This window comes from Balaenoptera acutorostrata, chromosome 10 (assembly GCF_949987535.1).
Source record: "Balaenoptera acutorostrata chromosome 10, mBalAcu1.1, whole genome shotgun sequence".
Classification (NCBI taxonomy): Eukaryota; Metazoa; Chordata; class Mammalia; order Artiodactyla; family Balaenopteridae; genus Balaenoptera; species Balaenoptera acutorostrata.
This window is the reverse complement of record NC_080073.1, coordinates 2,119,324-2,134,156: the sequence shown is the minus strand read 5'-3', so window position 1 is coordinate 2,134,156 and position 14,833 is coordinate 2,119,324. Positions and strand designations below refer to the sequence as shown.

The 14,833-nt window shown below is 56.7% G+C and overlaps 1 protein-coding gene across 1 annotated transcript in view; it reads left to right on the top strand.

Moving 5' to 3' along the window:
- Positions 1 to 14,833, top strand: part of EFCC1 (EF-hand and coiled-coil domain containing 1) — a 32,065-nt gene that overhangs the window by 11,376 nt on the left and 5,856 nt on the right. Inside the window, exons 3-4 of the mRNA XM_057554911.1 lie at positions 11,697 to 11,854; positions 14,179 to 14,335. Of these exons, the coding sequence (XP_057410894.1) occupies positions 11,697 to 11,854; positions 14,179 to 14,335 (315 nt within the window). The remainder of the gene's footprint in view (positions 1 to 11,696; positions 11,855 to 14,178; positions 14,336 to 14,833) is intronic.

Below are 14,833 nucleotides of genomic sequence, written 5' to 3'. Positions count from 1 at the left end.
CAAGAACAACAAACTCCACCTCGTGACCTTCCCCTTAGAAGTGAGAATCCAAGACGAGCGGAGGCTGCAGTGTGGCATCAAGCAAAGGGAAGATGAAAAAGTGGATGTTTGGGCCTCTGAGCCCAGGATTAGCACCAATCCTTCTATTGGGGTAACCCAATAGAATGAGCATTTCTTTCCCAGTAGTTCCAAGAAAATCCTTAGATTAACTCTTGATTATCCTGACATGGGTCACGCCCATCCCTGAACCAATCAGTGGTACCAGGGATGTTGGAATATGCTGACTGGCTAGGTTGGGGGGGGGGGGGTCATGTGACTACTCTGGACCAATCACTGCCACTCTGGTTCACCGGACCTGGGTCTCACGGATGGATCGAAGGGGAGGTGGCTTCTGCAAAGAACAGCAGTCCCTCTCGACTGGGAGCTCCTGTGGGCAGCAATGGTGCCCAATGCCCCTCCTTTCTGCCCCTGCGGCCATTGCCAAGCAGAGGGCCTGGCCCAGAAAGGCAGGTGTTTCCTCCTGACCGGGCAGGTGCACGGACCATGGGCAACGCCTGAGGCTCCCATCACCTGCCCTGAATCCTCCTGAGAGGACAGAGGTGACTTAGAGAAGGTTGGAGCCACTGACATCAGAGACCCTGAAGCGGGGAGGGGACAGAGATTCTCCGTGGGGTCTCTTCACGATTTTCTGTCAGAATTAACCACTGACTGTTCTTTATCCAACCACATTTTGTCACATGCCCAGACTGCCATGCTGCCCTGGGTCCAAGGGAAACAGCCATGAATGAGGCAAAGTCCCTGCCCTCATGGGGCTGACGTCCTGGGGGGAGACCGCTGACCAACAGGTGACAGTACACGGGATGAATAAGGGGAGGGCACGGTGGAGGTGGCTGCTTTGCTACAGTGTGTTAGTGGCAGTGCATTAGTCAGCTCGGGCTGCGTGACAAATACCATGGTCTGGGTGGCATCAACCACAGATGTGCACCGTCTCGCAGTTCTGGAGGCCGGACGTCCAAGATCAAGGTGTGGGCAGCACTGGTTTCCCCTGAGGCCTCTCTCCTTGGCCTGGAGACGGCCGTCTCTTCCCTGCGTCCTCACACAGTCATTCCTCAGTGCACGTCTCTGTCCTAACCTCCTCTCCTTACAAGGAGATCAGTCACATTGGATGAGGGCCACCCTAGGACCTCATTTTTACTTAATCACCTCTTTAAAGGCCCTGTCTCCAAATACAGTAATACAGTCACATCCTGAGATACCTGGGCTGAGGGCCTCCTTGCCATGCCCGTGGCCATGAGATGGGGCCCCCACTCCGGCCCCAGCTTCCTCCACTCTGCCTGCTGTGCACCCCTCCAGCCATGCTGACCTCTCTGCTCCTTGAACCCCAAACCCCTCCCTGGTCCACTTCAGGCACAGGGTTCCCCGACTGCTCCCAGCCAGCTCCTGACTAATTCGCATCCACCCAGCTGTCTTGGCTACGTCCCACGGCATCTTCACAGGCCCCGGCCCGGCCAGCCTGCTCCCCTGTCATCTCTCACAGCCCCTGGCCTTTCCATCCTCCATTTACTTTTGTTGTGACTTCACCGGGGTCCGTGTCGCCCAGGGGAAGGGAGGCTCCAGGAGGTCGGGCTGTTCTGCTAAGCACAGTGTCTCCAGCACACAATTCATCTGTGGGATGAACTGCAGAGCCAAATTAGCAGCTCGGACTGTGGGGGGTCTGCTCAGACACCCCCTTGCACCCACCCCCCAGTAGAGGCGGTGCCCCGCATTCAGGTAGGGACCAGAAACGAGGAACAGTCAAAAAGGCTTCCCAGGCCCCGAGGCCTGTCTGCACACTCCCCTCTTCAGGATTTATTTTCGGCTCTTCCTCCAAGGCCCCCCCCTCAAGCTCTTCTTCCTACTGTTGTTCTTTTGTTTTCACACACCCGTCTCTGTTTCCTGCGAGCCTTCACTCAGGAAACGCCACACAGCAAAGGCAGCGGTGTGCGAGCCTCTAGGACCCCTGGCTGCCTGGCGACCTCACTCCTGGCCAGCCCTGGCCAGGCCCTGCATGTCCTGTCTGCCCTGCAGCTTCCCAAAGCTCGGGGGCCACTGGGTGTCAGAGGGTTGAATGCAGAGAGGGAAGCAAATGAGAGTAACGTTTTCTATCCATTTCAGAAAAAGCTGAATCCAGGGGTGTGATGGTCTCCGGCTGGGTCACCTTGCTGAGTTACTTGGTTCCAGCCCAAGTCATTAAAGCACTAACCAACGGTTGCCTTGAGCCATTTTGCGTATGAATTAAAGTCTTTAACCAGTTGACTCTGAGTAAGGGAGATGATCCTGGTTAATCTGGGTGAGCCCCATTTAATCACTCGATACACCTTAAAGCAAGGCTGAGGGCTTCCCTGAAACCAAGAGGTTCTGCCTGTGGACACAGTTTCTGCTGTGCCCAAGGGTCTAGCCCGCCTGTGCGCTCCCCTGCCTCTGGATTTTAGACTCGCTGAGCTGGCCCCACAAGCACAGAGGCCACTTCCTGGTTACAAAGCTCTTGAGACAGCACTGTAGCTACAGACGTGGATGTAGATGGGCATCCCCTACTGGCCCCACTTCTCTGGTTGAACCCTGACTCAACCAGGGGTTGAGGCAGGAGGGAACAGAGGCCAGCGTTTCTGTGCACCTGTGGCCATGATGCACTGCACTAACGACTTCACGTACACAACCTCATTTAACCCCCAAGCAGTGCTGTGAAGTGTTTATCAGTGACAGTGCTTTAGGCTGCAAGTAACAGAAAACTCAACTCACAATGGCTTAAACCACAGGGACATTGATAATCCTGCATGAGAAGTCCAGGGGACAGCAGCTCAGTGATGTTTGCAAGGACCCAATTCTCCATCTTTCGACTCTTAACCTGTCATCTTGGCCTATCAGCAAAGGCCCCTCATGGTCACAAGATAGTCACCATGGCCCAGGCATCACTGCCACATCCAGAGACAGAAAAATAACTTCCTTCTTCAACTTCTCTGTTCCCAGAGACCCTCCTGGAAGACCTCCCTTCATCTCTCATTGGCCAGGATCACATCACATGCTTGTTCCTAAACCAATCCTTGGCAAAAGGAAGGAATAATCATGATCAGCTTAAACCAATCAGATCTCCTGTCTGGAAGCACTTGGCCACTCAGCGCCTGATGGAATAATTGAGATTGTGCCAACAAGACAGATGGGGTGTGATTGTTTGGGTTGCTGTATTTGGTTCCTATGCAACCATAACAAATTACCACAAATGCAGGCATTCAAAACAACATCCACTTATGATCTCACATTCCGCAGGCCAGAAGTCCAGGCAGGCTCGCCCGGGTTCTCTGCCTAGGCTCCCACAAGGCTGAAATTAAAGTGCTGTTGACCTTGGGCTGAGGGGAAGAATCTGTTTCCAAGCTCACCTGGGGGTTGATAGAATTCAGATCCTTGTGGTTGTAGGACTGAGATCCCCATCCCTTGCTGACTGTCAGCAACGGTCGCTCTCTACATGCCATCTCCTGTGTCCCTGTTCATCCTCCAGCCAGCAACGACCCAAGTCCTTCTCACACTTCACATCTCCCTAACTTCCTCTTCTGCACCAGCCAAGAAAGTTCTCTGCTTTTAAAGGGACACGTGTGATGAGGTGACACAGCTTAAGGTCAACTGTCCCATATAACATAACACTATCCCAGGAGTGATACCTCACCACATTCACAGGCTGCAGGAATTAGGGTGTGGGATCTTGAGGGTCATTCCTAGAAATTCTGCTCCTGCACCAGCTGGGTCTGCCCTCCCTTGCTTTCTGCCCAAGCCTGGCCCTCCAAGCTGCCGATCGACTCTGTTAGCTCCTGGGTGTCCTGCCCACCAATTCCTTTCCTGCTTCAGTGATTGTTTCTGTTGTTGCAACCATGAACCCCTGGCTTGGGTACAGCCTTGAACAACTCACTTCTCCTTTCTTTCCAATGAAGTGTCTGTCTTGCTGTGGCAGCACGATGGCTACTGTGGGGGTGGGCAGAATTTCTAGGAATGACCCCCGAGATCCCACACCCTAATTCCTGCAGCCTGTGAATGTGGTGAGGACAAGGTGTCTCCATGGGAGCAACATCTCCCCCAGAGACATTCTGGAAATTTGTGGGGAGGAACTGTTTGCTTCAGTGGCTAGGAGGATGGTGCTCCCAGCACTTGGGGGTGGATTCCAGGGATACAGGCCTCCAGGTAGGCCCTGTACAACCCACCAGGATTGCCTTGCACCCCACATGACTTCCAAATGCCCTGCTGTGTGTTCGTTCTGCGAAAAACTTGCTTTCACTGCAATTCTCTGAGCCTAGGTCCTAAGTCTGCTTTCCATACAAACACAGTTTTTTTGCACAGGTTTAATATACAAAGAATTTTGCAAGAATGCAATGCTGTGTGAGTTGAGGGAAGGTTATACTTTGATTTGTTTGGAATTTTCCAAGGGTGCCTCATCATTGCATAACCATATCACAGAAGATAGCAACATTTGTGAAGCTTAACCAGCTGGTAAGGAGTTCCTGTGTCCACTGGCATTCATTACTCTGTGTCCCAGGGAGTCTGCATATCTGTCTATCTGTCTGTCCATCTGTCCCTCCATCCATCTATCTGAATATCTTTTCCTAGTCCTTATTTCAAAATGTCAACTATAGGGAAAAAGTGTCAACAACATTCCACTGAACATTACCTTACCTCTCTCAAATTCAAACTTAGCCATTTTAAATAGTTTTAAGCATCTGAAAATTTCTTTATATGTGAGCATTTACTTATTGAAATGTATGTTATAAAATTCCTTTCTCTCTCCTTTAAATCACAAGGCATCACATTAATTTTTTCAAAGTATATGTAAAGACAGGGTCTATTAGCTCATTTAGGGATAGCACAGGAATGTTCCAAAATATCCGTTATAAAAAGAGGGTGTCAGTATGTTAGCGGTGGGGTCCTCTGCTGTGCGGGGGACAGAACGAGTGGCTGAGGGACAGGGCAAGAGCTTGGCTCCAACAGTGCCCACAGCTTATGATGTGCTGCTGTCCAAGCATTTGCCAAATTTCAGACACTCTCCTAGGAGCTGTGTCATCTTTTACCATACCTGCAGAGCACCCGTATTGTTATCCTTTAGTTACTATTTTTCCTTAAATCATCTCACTCTTTTTACTTAATTTAAAAGGAAGTTTTATCACTGTCATAAACATAAAACTAAAATGGTTCATTAATTGTCTTTAGTACACATTATACTAAATACTTAACTGTTTAAAACCCACACCCACACACACACCTGTTCATCCGAGTGCCCCCTAAAATCCCCTTGAATACTAAACGGAGGCAGGAGCTCCCCGTGTTTAAAAGTACCGTTATTTCATTTCATCTTCATGGGACCCCAGGGCCCATCAGTGTTTACTGGTGAATGAACAGAGGATTGAGATGGAGGCCGGGGGGCAGGGGCAGTTGTGGAGCGTCACACCGCAAAGCCACGGTCCTGCGGGGTGGAACCCAGATTAGGCAGCTCCTGAGAACCCCCCTCTTTGCATCGCAGAACCAAGGGAGGCTCTGTCCGTCGGAGGCCCGGAGCTGGGCGTGGGCGGCCAGGACTGGAAGGAGTAGAGGGGAACATCTGGCCCTTGTCAGATCGTGTGGCCGCCGGGCTCCAGCAGGAAGAAGGCGTCAGAGGGAGCCTCACTCGGGACTCAGGGCGGCACGCAGAGGCGCGCAGCTGGAGGGAACGCCCTGCTGGCACGAGGACGCGGTCTGTCCGGGCGTGAGGGCACGAGGGGACAGTGGGCAGCCGCGGGCCCGCCTCTCCCCAGGAGGGCCTGGAGCTGAGAGGGAGGTGCTCCGCTATGCCTGTGGGGTGACAGGCGTCTCTGCAGGCCCCAGAAGTTCCCCCAGCCCCGCCGTGCCCCCAGAGGAGAGTGGCCTGAGGTGGGCAGGGGGTGGACGTGGGGTCGCAGGCCAGCGAGGGCCTCTGCCGGCCTTTGCAGTCCTGGTTGTCTCAGGTCCTGGACTGACCTGGTGAATCTCTAACTCCCCTTAGCCAACCTCTCTTTTTAACAAAGAAAGAACAGCCTGAAAACGGGATCTAGCTAGAACTGGCTGTTTTGTTGTCTTTGTTTTTCTGGTTACCTTCTATTTATGGCAAGAGACACTGGCTTTGTACTCTTGGTGATAATGTTTCCTATGAAAGGAAATCTGTAGTAGTCAACAATAGGGCCAGTGACCCAAAATGCCTGCAGTTTGGGAAGGTCCTCCTCACCGTCTCACCTGGAGGGTCCACCCCTCTGTCAATCCCCATCCATGGGACTCGGCAGTGATGGGGTTGGGACTCGCCCCCGGTCTGTGGCTCCAAAGCTAGTGCTCTCCTGACTGTCTTTCTGGAACAATCCAAGAGCAGAGGGACGGGAGGAGCTGGAATCCCCCCCGCCGGGCGCTGGGCTTGTCCGCGCCTGACCTGCCCTCCCGCTAGTCACCTGAACTGCCGCCACTGGTGTCATTCATCCGTTCCCGCGTTCATCGTTCAACAAACCTTGACGGGCCGCTCTGTCCTGTGCCGGCTGCCCTCCAGGAAGCGCCGTCTGATGGGGGAAACACGGCACAACAGCCGCTGGAGACCGCGGGAGCTCGGGGCGTCCAGGTAGGCAGGCAAGTTCTGAAAGGAAGCGACATCTGTCTCGGGGACCCGGCAGGTGGGTGGTTGAAGGACCAGCAGGGTTTTCCAGGCACAGCTAGCTCGGGATGGGTGCACACTGCAGCTCGAGGGGTCTGCGTGGTCTCAGCAAGTTCCCCCAGCTCTGGACGTCAGTCTTCTCATCTGTGAAACGGCAGGAATGAGAGTAAGTTTTTCTTAGGGCTGCTGGGAGGAATAGATGAGTTTTTTCATTAAAACACTCAGAGCGTACATACTATCTATAAAATAAACAGGTAAACAACAGGGACCTACTGTAGAGCACAGGGAACTCTACTCAGTATCTTGTAATAACCTATGCGGGAAAAGAATCTGAAAAAGAATATGTGTGTGTATGTATATACACACACATACACACATGTATAACCGAGTCACTTTGCGGTACACTTGGAACTAACATAACGTACATTAACTATATTTCAATTTTTAAAAATTAAATCTGTATATATCAGGGGAAAAAAACACTCAGAGCAGCGTCTGGCACACAGGAAGGTGCTGGCCGTGGTCATCACATGCAAGGACCCAGAGGGCAACGCGCCGGAGGGTCAGTGGGTCTGGCTCTGCCATGCCCAGGGGACATCAGCAGCCATGAGCTGGAGGGCTGGGCCGGGTCGGACCGTGGAGGACCCTCGAGGTTGTGTTAAGGATACTGGCGTTCTTTCTCTTGGCCACAGGGAGCCACTGAAGCATTTTGCAGGGAAGATGGACAGGGTCAGAGCTGACCTCTGCTCCCTTTGGCAGCCAGAGTAGAGTGGGCAGAAGTGGGGGTGGGCAGGGGGACTTCTCGCCACCTGTGGGACCATCTGGAACAAAATATATCCTTTCCTCCTCCAGATCTCAGCTTCATCCCTTGTGGAAACTCCCTTGGGGAGCGGCTGGACTATGGGGGGATCTGGACTTCTCTGGTCGGCCATGGGAAGACACAGAAGGCTTTGGAGCAGGGTCAGAGCTGTTTTCCAGAAACTGGCCACGACAGCAAGTGCTGATGGCCTGGGGGAGGGTGGAAAGAGACACATACTTATCAGGTTACGGGGTCCTCTCTGTGACTCTGGGGCTGGAGCATTCAAAGAAGCTGGAGCTGCAAGTCAGGGGGGACCACAGCGCTCAGCCCACCCAGGGGGGGCCACAGGTGACCTCCACCTGCCCCCAGGTCACTCCATCTCCTGCCCAGAGCCAACCCCAGGGATCTCGTTCTTACGGGAAACCCTCATTAAACCACTGGGCCCTGTGGTCCGGTCCCAGGGCCAAAAGCTGTCAGATTTCTAAGGCCGGACTATTCCAACAAAGCCTTTCACAAACTACTGCAGTGAGGGTTTGCAGTCAGTCAATCAAGAAATATTACACAGATGTGTCCTCTTAGCCTGAACCACTCTCAAGTGGCCTTTTGCAGGTCAAAAGCAGGAAAAGTCAGCAATTCCATCTGGGTCAGCCTAACACACGCTTCCACCACCTGTAGTATGAAGCTCGGTGGGGCCTTCCAGGGCCTGTGAAGCAGGGAGTGGGCCGTGGGGAGGTCGGGCTGGGCAGGGCGTGGACCCGGGTCCGGATCACCGTCCTGCCCCCAACACCTCTGTGACATAATCTTTTCGTCCTCTGAGAAGCAGCAACCTCAGAGCCCAGGTATGAGAGTTGCCCAGAAAAGCGCACCAAGGCCCAGCCCAGAGCAGGGTGCCAGGTCAGGGCCAGCTCACCCACTCTCCGGTCTGCTCTGCGAGCCCTCTACCCTGGCCCTGCTGCCCCCGTCTGTCCCCAAACACCTGGCACCTCTCTTCTTCCGCCCAGGCCTCTTTCATTCTGCTCAACCCCAGGTCCTGCTTCCTTCAGGCCGCCCGCCCCGCTCTGCACCCCCAGAGCCCTCCTTGTCTGGGGGAGGTCCAGCCCTGCGTCCGGCGGGCACGGCCCTGAAGAATGAGGGCTGTCTCTGCTCTCCCTGCCTGATGGCCCCGTGTCTCCACCCAGAGGACCCCTGAGGGCAGGGCCTGCACCCCTCTCCCCGCCCACCCCCGCCTGCACGGACCCAGGCATTGTAGGTGCCACAGAATAGCGTCTATACTGCCGCCCTCTGCCCAGCACCGTTGCCGCGGCCCCCCTGGACCAGGCCCTGCGTATGACCTCCAGGTGGCCAAGCCCAACGGACACTGTTTGGGTGGCCAAGTGGGTGACGGTGCTTCACACGGGGATGGGGGGCAGCAGGAGGGGCAGAGGAAGGAAGGCAAGGAGGTGCTGGAGATGCTGTGGGACCTCCAGGCGGAGACGCCAAGGCAGCGGCCGCGCTGGAGAGCTCACTGGGAAACCAGATCTGAGAAGCCAGAGCTAGAGGCAGACTTGGAAGCCACTGGTGCTTGAAGCCACAGCACTGGCTGAGACCTTACAGAGGGAGTGTGTGCGAAGAAGAGAAGAGGTCCTCGGGTGGGGCCCGAGGGCCGCTGGGGTTAGGGGTCAGGATGAAGAGGAGGAACGAGCAGAGTAGACAAGAAAGGGTGCAGGGGAGGTTGAGCGTCTCCCAGAAGCCGAGGGAAAGAGGCGCCCAGTAAGGGAGCGATGTGGGGTCCGCCCTGCCTCTGCAGGCCCGGCAGTGTGGCGCTGCCGGGTGACAAGATGTGAGCAGAGCAGGCAGAGAAACGGGTGGAGTGGCCGTATGGCGGGAGGGTGGTTTCGTTTGTTTCAAGGTGGAGATATCACAGCTCATCCGTGTGGCACGCGAACGATCCTGCAGATGGACCCAGCGGAGAGAGGGGCGGCGATACAGGCCGTCAGAGACCAGTCGCTGGACGAGAGTAACACCCTCTCTGTTTCTCTGCAGCCCCGCTGCACTTGGAAAATTCCAAAGTGTGCCCTCATCCGTCCCACTCTCCGAACTCTGTCCTCGCCGGCTTCCTCTTCCCCACTTCGTTGCATGTGACCTGTGGTCACCTAACGAGGACAGCAGCTGGGCTGGGCCATTCCAAGCTTGCCTTGCAAGCTTCCCCTGCACCTGGCGGGGCCCCTGAGATGTGGGCCTGGAGCCAGGGGCCGGAGTGTAAACCCAGCTCCTGCATTTCCGAGCTGTGCGGCTTGAGCCAGTTACTCTGGCAAAATGGGGGGAACGATGGTACCTACCGCGTGGGGTTGTTGTGAGGAAATGTTCAAAGCCCTAGAACAGTGCCTGGCACCTAGTGAGCATGCTGAAAGATTTACTGTTGTGTTGACGCAGGAAGTCGCTCTTGGACCCGGCTTCTGAGACTCCAGTGGCTGCGGGGATGCAGGGAGGGGAGGCCCAGCCTCTGCTAGGAAACTTTGAATAAGGGCTGTCCCCCCATCTCATTTTGCCTGTTGAAGCCCTTAAATAATTTAGGGAAAAAATTAATTCCTCACAGTGGGAAGACTTAGACATCGCCTAGTCTGACTCTATTCAAAATTCCACCCATTAAAGTCCCTTATCTGCTTACATACCTCCTCTGCCAGGAAGCTCACCACCTCCCAACGCAGCCCATTTCATTCTTGGTCAGCAGTCCTTGTGAGAAAGTTTTTCCTCAAAGGGAGCTAAAACTGCCTTCTTTTGACTCTCTCTCGTCTTTGCTGCCCTTCCCCTTCATCCTGGTCAAGCACTGCCCTCTGGGGCCACATAAAGGCTACTCGCCTCCTCCCCTGAGTCTTGGAGACAGTGACCCTACACCCCTGTGTCTTCTCTTCTTTTGGCTGTGGTCTGAGCCTCTGGAATTGAGAGGGACTGTCACCTGCCCAGGTAGACCTCAAATGATATGACCTAAGCTCTAATCACACGGTTTCTCTTTGAACCAAGAATCCCCATCCAGGGGGGGTCTCACACTGATTACTGCCAAGCACCTTCCCATTCTCGGCTTGCACTGGGGGAGCCTGAATGCAGGACTTTATCAGTCCGAGTTACTGGCTCATAATACACAAAAGGTTAGGCTTAGCTCTAGCTTCAGGCAGAGCCTGATCCAGCAACTCTAATAATGTTACCAAGGATCCGTTCCTATTGCCGTCATTGTTAGGCTCTATCCGTAGCCCCCAGCGTCTCCAGGTGGCCCCGTAAGAGTCACAGGTGACTGTCACATCTCCCCACGGCACCCCTGCTCGGTTGGGAAGAGGCTGCCTCTGTTTCCGGGAAATCCCCGAGCCTACAGCTCCTTGCATCTCATTGGCTACCTGTGCAGCCCTTAGCCAATCATGGTGGCTGGGGGGTGGGATTATGCTGATTTGTGTGCTACGCCCTCCTCTGAGCAGGTGAGCAGCCTGTGGCTGGGGGTGGGGACAATCGGGTCGCTGTCACCCCTGGGGAGGGGGTGCTGCATGGCCCCAAGCGGCGGATGGCTCACCCTGGGCCTCATGTACAACCTTGCAGACCCCCACTTGTTTGGCTCAGCAGATGGTCCTCTGGGTAGTGAGTTCACCTGACCAACCCTGGGCGCCCACACCTGCTCAGGCTCTCTGTAGTGCCTTCTCCCCGTGTCCCAGTTACTCCGCGACAGCTGCCGTGGTCCCCCTGACCGGCACGCGGCCAGAGGAGCTCCTGGCCAAGCCAGTGGCTTCCGGGTCCCTGCCCTCTCGCAGAGGCCCGACCGCAAGAACCCAGTCACAGCTGGGAGGACCTCAGGCATCGGCTCCAGTGACCCACCTGCAAAATGGAGCCCAAGTCCCACTGCCAGTTCCTACTGGCAGCGCTGGGGTTGGAATCAAGGACCCCTGCCCGGCCATCCTGGATGCAGACGCTCCTCAGAAGATTTTGCCTTTAGTCTCATCGGCTAATATTCAGTTAGAAGCCTACGTCTTAGCTGCAAGGGAGGCTGGATGAATATCCACCATGGAAGGCTGACTCGGCCATACTGGCCACTGGGTGGGGAGCCAATGGGGTCAGCCACAGAGACCACACAGGGGCTTCTGCGGGCATGTCACAGACAGCTTAGCTGTGCAGAGCAAGGAGTGGAGAAGGGCGGGCCCATACCCCACGCTCTCCCGCAGGGAACTGGCTGAGGCCCTCCCTCTCAACACCTGTGTCTTCCCACACCCACAGGTCGGAGGACACCCACCTCCCAACCTCACCACGAGCCAGCCCGGAGGCAGAAGCCAAGAGTAGTGAACCTGAGGACGGTGGGACCAGAGGCCCAGACCTCCCTCCAGAGGGAGCCTGGGGGTCCGACAGCAGCTCGGGGAGCAGACCCCTGGACGAAGGTTTGTCCCGCCCACCCAGGCTTGCTGCCGGCTCACGACTGACCAGGCTGTGCCCCAGCCCTGCTCCCAGGGTCCTGTCTGAGCGGATGCTGCAACCTGGCCTTCAGACAGAACCCCATCCCCTACCTGCTGAGGCTGGGCGTCCCCGGCCCCCGGCACCCCCTACACCGGGCCTGAGAGCAGACACCCAGTGGGGGAGGGTGGGATCCAGGGAGGCAGGTTCTGGCTCAGCACGGGAGAATATGTCTCTCATCAATCCCGTGTAGGGGTGGGTCGGGCCAGGGAGCTGGGGTGGAGTAAGCTCCCCATCATAAGAGGTGTGTAAGTAGGGCTGGACGGTCACCCCTCAAGAAGAGCGCAGAGAGGCCCATCATCTTAAGAACCTGGGTCTGGTGGCTGTGGAGCATCAGGAGGAAAGGAGAGACAAGCTGTCTGAGCCAGTGCCCCAGGGCTCTCAGGGCTCTTCCAGCCCAGCTACAGGCAGGAGTGGGCGGGCTGCTGGGTGCCATCCCTCCCACCCAACTTCAGAGCCCCTACTGCCCCTGCCTCGGGCGCCGGGACGACGGTGACGATAATGACACCACGCACGCACGCACACACACGCACGCGCGCACACACACACACACGCGCGCGCGCGCACACACACACGCACGCACACACACGCACGCACACACACACGCACGCACACGCACACACACACATCATCAAGAAATTCCCACAGCGAAGAACAAATCGCCAGTATTGGAAACACACATAATCAAAAAGTCATGGACCAGCCACCTCAACCCTGTTCTCTTGGGTCTGGGACACTTTTTATTGAGACAAAACAGAACAGCCCTGCGCCCACCCAGCTGGGTGTCCAAAATCAGGACACCTGAGCCAGTGGTTCCCAAACCTGCCAGCCGGCCAGGATCACCCAGGAGCCTCATGAAATACAGGTGCCCAGGGACTTCCCTGGTGGCGCAGTGGTTAAGAATCCGCCTGCCAATGCAGGGGACACGGGTTCGAGCCCTGGTCCAGGAAGATCCGACATGCCGCAGAGCAACTAAGCCCGTGCGCCACAACTACTGAGCCCGCGTGCTGCAACTACTGAAGCCCATGTGCCTAGAGCCCGTGCTCTGCAACAAGAAAAGCCACTGCAATGAGAAGCCCGTGCTCCGCAACAAAAGAAGCCACCGCAATGAGAAGCCCACGCACTGCAGTGAAGAGTAGCCCCCGGTCACCGCAACTAGAGAAAGCCCATGCGCAGCAACAAAGACCCAACGCAGCCAAAAATAAATTAATTAATTAATTAAAAAAAAAAAAAAAAGAAATACAGGTGCCGAGGCCCACCCCCAAGCTGCTGCGTGTGATCCCCTGGGGGCGGGGAGGTGGACAGTTCCACGGCCGTGCCAGTCAGGACATTGTCCGGGAGTGTCAGGCCATTTGGCCTGAACCGGCTCTAGTTAAAGGGAACTTGCTGCTTCACATAATTCACTTAAAAGCCCAAGAGTGTCAGCAGACCCCATCCCTGCCGGCCTCACCTGCCGTCCCGTGCATGGGCTCCCCTCACACTGGCAAGGCGGCCCCCAGCAGCCCAGACCCACGCCCTCCAGACCCCAGGCTGGAGGAACCGCGGTGTCACCCTTCCCTGGAAGTCTGAGTCAAGTTCTGGCCCGGCTCTCCCTGGCTACGCTGGATCCCTGGCCCTGCCTGCACCAGTCATGTGGCTGGGTGGCCTGCGCTCTGACCGGCCAGGCTGGACTCACACGTCCCCCGAGCCAGGGCGGAGCGGAGGTGCCCCCGGAGACGGGGCCTGACGCCGGGCAGCCGGACCCCAGGCGGGCACGACACAGCCCGGGGTTTCTGACGCTCATTCCGGCTGGAGTGCAAGCAGGCATGGCCACGTCGGGGATCACCTGGAGTCACACGTGTGACACCCCTCCCTGCACGTCCCTGAGAGCTGAAGATCGGTCACTGGGTGCCCGAGCCCTGCAGAGCCCCAGCCCAGCCCGAGAGAGGGTCTTGGCCCCCTTGGCTGGGATCACCATGTCCTCAGTGGGAAATAACACACCCGCTGAGGGCACAGATGGGCCCTGGCTTCTCAGCAGAGAAGAGAGGAGCGCTCCTCGCTCCCAGTGTCCCCGTGTGAAACCCAGGGAGGGGGTCCCGGGCCAGGCACACGGGAGGGGGCCGCACGGCACAGGCCAAGGGGGTGGGAGAGCCGCTGTCTGGCGGAGGGGGTTGGGGACCGGGAGGGGAGATGACACCAGGGCCTCTCTCCCCTCCCCCCGCCCCCCCCAGGAGAGCTGCCTGCTTCCCCTCCCTCTGTCCCTCACCTGCAGCCCGTGCTTCTCCAGCAGCGGACGAGCAGCTGTTCCGCTCGGTCGAGGGCCAGGCCGCCTCTGACGAGGAGGACGACAGTGGGAAGTGGCAGGAGGCGCGGCGGCCACCGGCTGAGGTCAAGGCCCTGCTGGCCGGCCTCTCCAGCTGCGGCAGCGGGTGCGTATGCTGGTGAGGACGGCCAGGACCGGGCGCCGGGGGGCCGGGCTCTCCCCGTCTTCCTGGAAGCACAGGGCGGCCCCTCCATGCAGTGACAGACCCTGATTCACGTCCAGCCTGGGTCACCTCCCTGCCCTCTGACGCTCTGTCCCCTCATCTGTTGGGGGAGGGGAGAAGACGGCCCCCGGCATGGGTGAGGGTGAAATGAGACGAGCCAAGGCACAGTTCCTGGTGGTTTAATTCCACTGATTCTCACTGCCTTGGCCGCAGTCCCAGGACCTGCCCCGAAGCTCTAGTGGGACCCTCAACACATCGGTCCCTTTCCTAACCCACTGCTCCTGACACCTGGGGTGCCAAGGCCAAGTCGCCCAACTTCTGAGCCTCAGTCTTCCTGTCTCTCAGATGGGACAGTAACACTGTTGGGCAGAGGTTTTGTGAGGATTCTCCATCGAGGATGTAAAATGCCCCACGGGTGCCCGATCCCAGCAGGTACTCCAC